This window comes from Sturnira hondurensis, unplaced genomic scaffold, assembly GCF_014824575.4.
Source record: "Sturnira hondurensis isolate 20B ecotype Veracruz unplaced genomic scaffold, ASM1482457v3 Scaffold0001221, whole genome shotgun sequence".
In the NCBI taxonomy this organism is placed as follows: Eukaryota; Metazoa; Chordata; class Mammalia; order Chiroptera; family Phyllostomidae; genus Sturnira; species Sturnira hondurensis.
Window position 1 is genome coordinate 982,116 of NW_028073852.1, and position 4,688 is coordinate 986,803.

Consider the following 4,688-nt stretch of genomic DNA (forward strand, 5'->3'; position numbering starts at 1 on the left):
TCTCCAAAGCCTGGCCGGCGCGGGCGGGGCCGTTGAGGGCGGTGCGGGCGCGGGGCGGAGCCGAGCGCGGGGCCCCCACGTGCCCCAGCCGGGCGGGCCAATGGGCGCCCGGCGTTCGGAAAGATCGCCATATATGGACATGTTCTGGGGCCGCGCGCGCCGCCGCCCCGCGCGCGCGCCCCGCTCCGCTTAAATAGCGGCGGGGGAGGCCGCAGTCGGTCTCACTCCCTGCAGCCGGGTCGCCGTCCCCGTTGTTCCGCACGTCCGCTCTCCGTCTCTCCGCGCCCCGCCACCGCCGCTTTCTCAGGTAAGTAGCTCGGCCTGCGAGCCCCAGTCCCCCTCCGAGGCTTCGCACTCCTCCCCGCAGGGCCCCTCCGGGGCCGGGAGTCCCAGCACGACGTCTCCGTGAACAAAGGGTGGCCGGGTGGACGGGCGCTGGGCCGGCGCCCTGGCCGCCGAAGGGGGGAGGGGAAGCGGGGCGGGGCCCGGCCGCAGTGCGGAGAGTCCCCGGTGCGACGCCGCGGAGGGCCGTGGGGGGCGTCGTGGGACTGGCCGGCGCGGTTCCAGGCGGTTGCTGCTGCTGGCGGCGGGCTGGGGCCGGGGGCCGGCGGGGCCTTCCTGGGGGAACGGTCTCGGTGAAGCCGGACCGGGCTCCCGGGCGCGCCTCGCCTGAGTCGGCCTCCTTTCGCGCAGATCGCCATGGAAGAGGAGATCGCCGCGCTCGTCATCGACAATGGCTCCGGCATGTGCAAAGCTGGCTTTGCTGGGGATGACGCCCCCCGGGCCGTGTTCCCCTCCATCGTCGGGCGCCCCAGGCACCAGGGCGTCATGGTGGGCATGGGGCAGAAGGACAGCTACGTGGGCGATGAGGCCCAGAGCAAGCGCGGCATCCTGACCCTGAAATACCCCATCGAGCACGGCATCGTCACCAACTGGGACGACATGGAGAAGATCTGGCACCACACCTTCTACAACGAGCTGCGCGTGGCCCCCGAGGAGCACCCCGTGCTGCTGACGGAGGCCCCCCTGAACCCCAAGGCCAACCGTGAGAAGATGACTCAGGTAGGTGCAGCCCAGCTGCTGCCGCCCTGCCTGCCGTTTCACGAATCATTTTCTGTTCAGCTTTATTTTCTGAAATTCAAGTATTTCTTTCGATATTTTCAGGGCTCTGTTCCTCTCCTGGCATTCCTTCCCTGAAGTCTCAAGGTTTCTCGTTGTGTGTGTGCCTGCGTTGCTTTCTGTCCTCACACGTCACTCTGGTGGCATGCTAGCATGCGGCGTGTGAGCGTGGGGGGGTCCGGGTCTCGCCCCCACTAACAGCCCGTTGTCTCTGGTCCAGATCATGTTCGAGACCTTCAACACGCCCGCCATGTACGTGGCCATCCAGGCCGTGCTATCCCTGTACGCCTCTGGTCGCACCACCGGCATTGTCATGGACTCTGGGGACGGGGTCACCCACACGGTGCCCATCTACGAGGGCTACGCCCTGCCCCACGCCATCCTGCGTCTGGACCTGGCTGGCCGGGACCTGACCGACTACCTCATGAAGATCCTCACGGAGCGCGGCTACAGCTTCACCACCACCGCGGAGCGGGAGATTGTGCGCGACATCAAGGAGAAGCTGTGCTACGTCGCCCTGGACTTCGAGCAGGAGATGGCCACCGCGGCGTCCTCCTCCTCCCTGGAGAAGAGCTACGAGCTGCCCGACGGGCAGGTGATCACCATCGGCAACGAGCGGTTCCGGTGTCCAGAGGCACTCTTCCAGCCCTCTTTCCTCGGTAGGTGTCGGGGTGGCCTTGAGGCCTTGCCCTTGGGGTGGGGGGGAGGCCCGAGTTGAGGCTGAGCTTTGTCTGCTAGGCATGGAGTCCTGTGGCATCCACGAGACCACGTTCAACTCCATCATGAAGTGTGACGTGGACATCCGCAAGGACCTGTACGCCAACACGGTGCTGTCCGGGGGGACGACCATGTACCCCGGCATCGCCGACAGGATGCAGAAGGAGATCACGGCCCTGGCCCCCAGCACGATGAAGATCAAGGTGAGCGGAGGGTGGTTGTGGGTGTGGGCGGAGGGGCCCCACGGGGGAGGTGCTGGCCTGGGCTAAAGCTGGACTCTCCTCCTCCGCAGATCATCGCCCCGCCGGAGCGCAAGTACTCGGTGTGGATCGGCGGCTCCATCCTGGCCTCGCTGTCCACCTTCCAGCAGATGTGGATCAGCAAGCAGGAGTACGACGAGTCGGGCCCCTCCATCGTCCACCGCAAATGCTTCTAAACGGACCGCGGGCAGAGCGCAGCGCCTGCTGCGTGCGTTGATCAAGTCCGAGTTGGCCCTGGCAAATGTACACACCTCATGCTGGCCTCGTGAAACTGGAATACGCCTCCGAAAAGAAACCGTTCTTGAAGCTTGTATCTGAGCTCAGCACTGGAGTGTAGACCTGGTTGCTGATTCTGACCTTGTATTCAAGTTACCTGTGCCCTTGGTACACACCTAACACCCTGCACCCATCTTTGATTTCGGCCTCTGGACCTGCGGTTGGTCACTGGGGGCTTAAGGGGGGGACATGATTCTGGGAGAGAAATCCAGGGACTTGGCGAGAAGCGTGCGTCCTGGTGCGTGCAGGGTGTTAGCCCTCGGTTTCCCCAGAGGCCGGCACGAGTCCTGACCCGCTGTCCTGTCCTGCCGGTCGGACGGGGTGGGGCGGGTCCAGGCCTCGGCACCCTTTTCCTTTCTTAGCTGTTTCCTGCCAGCACACCTGGCTTGTTACTTGCCTTGAGTTGGAAAACAGTTTGCATTTCCACCTGTAAATTTATTCATTCTTTTAATTTATGGAAGGTTTTTGTACGTAGTTCTCAGTTCTTAAAGAGATGACAAATTTTGGTTTTCTACTGTCACGTGCGGACATTAGGCCCCAGCAACACGTCATTGTGAGGAAAATAAAGTGCTACAGTAAAGTCTGGCTGCTGCTGTGTTGGGGGAAGGGGGGCCATGGGGGGGCGCAGCTCCCACTTGGTTCGGGTTCTCAAGCCAAGAATATGATCCTGGGCCTGGGCCTGGGCTTCAGGGCGTTGCCTTGTGACCCAGGGACTGGCTGACCTCTGCCCTCCACAGCTGGACCTTGTCTGGTCCTTCACACCTGGTCCGTGTGCACAGACGACCTGTGCCTGGTGAGGGCTGAGACTTCACTGGGACTTGGGGCAACCTGTATCTGGATGGGGGGAGGAGGGGGAGCCAGGAGCCTGGGAGCGTGTGACAGGGAGGTGTGGGGGCCCCCCCTTTCAGGCCTCTGCCCTTTCCGGTCACCTCGCAGGGACCCTGCAGTTGTGCCCCTAGCAGCCTTACAGTTGTGAGTCCCTGGTGGTGTGAGCAGGAGAGGACTGGACTGAGTGGCAGTGTTGCCAGGGTGGGAGGGGGCTGGTGGCTGCCCAATGAGGGGTCCTGTCCCATTCTTCCCTGCCAGGCTGTGGGTAGATGGGTGTTCTCCACGGGTGTTTAAATTAGGTGAGGCCCCTGCCGCTGCCCGCACAGCTGGGGTCAAGCTCAGCTCACTCCCATGTGTAGCTAGGCTTCTAGTTCTCAGAAGGGCCAGGCCTTTCATGTGGCACATGGGGACAGGAAGCAGGTGTCCGGCCCAATCGCTGCCCCCTGGAAAGGACTGGGCACTGTTCCAGGAGCTCCGTGAGGACCCGTGGCTGCAGGACGACACCCCACCTGTCCCAGTCCTTCACCCCGAGTGCATAGAAACGGCTCTGGCAGAGGGGGCTTGAGCAGAGACGACTGACCTGAGCCACTGTGACCTCGAAATGGCTTCCTCGAGCCAAAGCGAGGTGCGGCTCAGTGCTGCCCACACCTGGGCCGGACTTGGGGGCAGCCTGGGAAGCAAGGACAGGTCCCTGACCAGGCAAAAGATGGGACATCAAACAGGAAAGTGGCTGAGTGACAGGAAAGCAAATAGCATACAGAAGTGGAAACCTCAAAGGCCAACCTCAAAGGGTTGTAAATGCTTCTCACTCTATGGAAGCCTCTAGATGCCACGCCTCCGCAGAGAAGTGCCTTGAATACTGGGGTCTCAGTGCACCTCTGAAAGGCTCCCCTCCCCTAGGGCCACCAGCTGTCCTGATGGTGGGACTGAGTGAAGGACACCTGCTCATGCCCGGGGGACAGCCAGCAGCGCCCCCCACCCAGTAGTCCCCATCCTCAGGCAGGAGGGGCACATTGGGCGGCGCTCTCCTCCCGAGCAGCCAGTGTTTTAGCAGAAGACAAACCAGGGAGGGAGATCAAGGGTTTCCCCTGGAGGGGCTGGTGTCTAGTCACAGGGAGGGTGGCTTCCAGGACCCTCTCCTGCCTGGTTGGAGGCCCCCAGACAGCATGTGAGCCACAGCTGCAGGGGTCACCTGCTGTACCCCGAGCCCCCAGGGTCCCCACAGCTGTGCTGCCCTGCAAGCCTGGTTTCCCGAGCCCTTTCCTGGGAAGCTTCCCCTCCCTTTCAGCTCCTGCTGGGACCCTCAACGAGGTGCGCCCTGGGTTTGGCCGCGGGATGTGGATTCCTGAGGCGGTGTGCAGGGCTTTAGGGACCAGTGAGGGTGGCCCTGTTCTTTCCTGCTGCTCAGGGACAACCTGCTCAGAGGAGAGGCTGCTCCGTCCTCCTGGGGGCCTTGGAGGTGCCATCTGAGCCGACTGGGTGGATGTT

General features: G+C 63.0%; 1 protein-coding gene across 1 annotated transcript; it reads left to right on the top strand.

Moving 5' to 3' along the window:
* The first annotated feature begins 200 nt into the window (after window positions 1-200).
* On the top strand, window positions 201-2,952 carry ACTG1 (actin gamma 1). Its single transcript, XM_037068976.1, has 5 exons — window positions 201-307; window positions 694-1,062; window positions 1,340-1,778; window positions 1,858-2,039; window positions 2,129-2,952. The coding sequence occupies exons 2-5, from the start codon at window positions 700-702 to the stop codon at window positions 2,270-2,272; spliced, it is 1,128 nt and encodes a 375-aa protein (XP_036924871.1). The 5' UTR covers window positions 201-307; window positions 694-699; the 3' UTR covers window positions 2,273-2,952.
* The last annotated feature ends 1,736 nt before the right edge of the window (window positions 2,953-4,688 follow it).

Bases quoted from the DNA above. Each gene is read 5' to 3' on its own strand.
- ACTG1 (XM_037068976.1), top strand. From the start codon at position 700: ATGGAAGAGGAGATCGCCGCGCTCGTCATCGACAATGGCTCCGGCATG. The intron at 1,779-1,857 runs GTAGGTGTCGGG...TTTGTCTGCTAG, and splicing joins CTTCCAGCCCTCTTTCCTCG to GCATGGAGTCCTGTGGCATC. The intron at 2,040-2,128 runs GTGAGCGGAGGG...CCTCCTCCGCAG, and splicing joins CCAGCACGATGAAGATCAAG to ATCATCGCCCCGCCGGAGCG.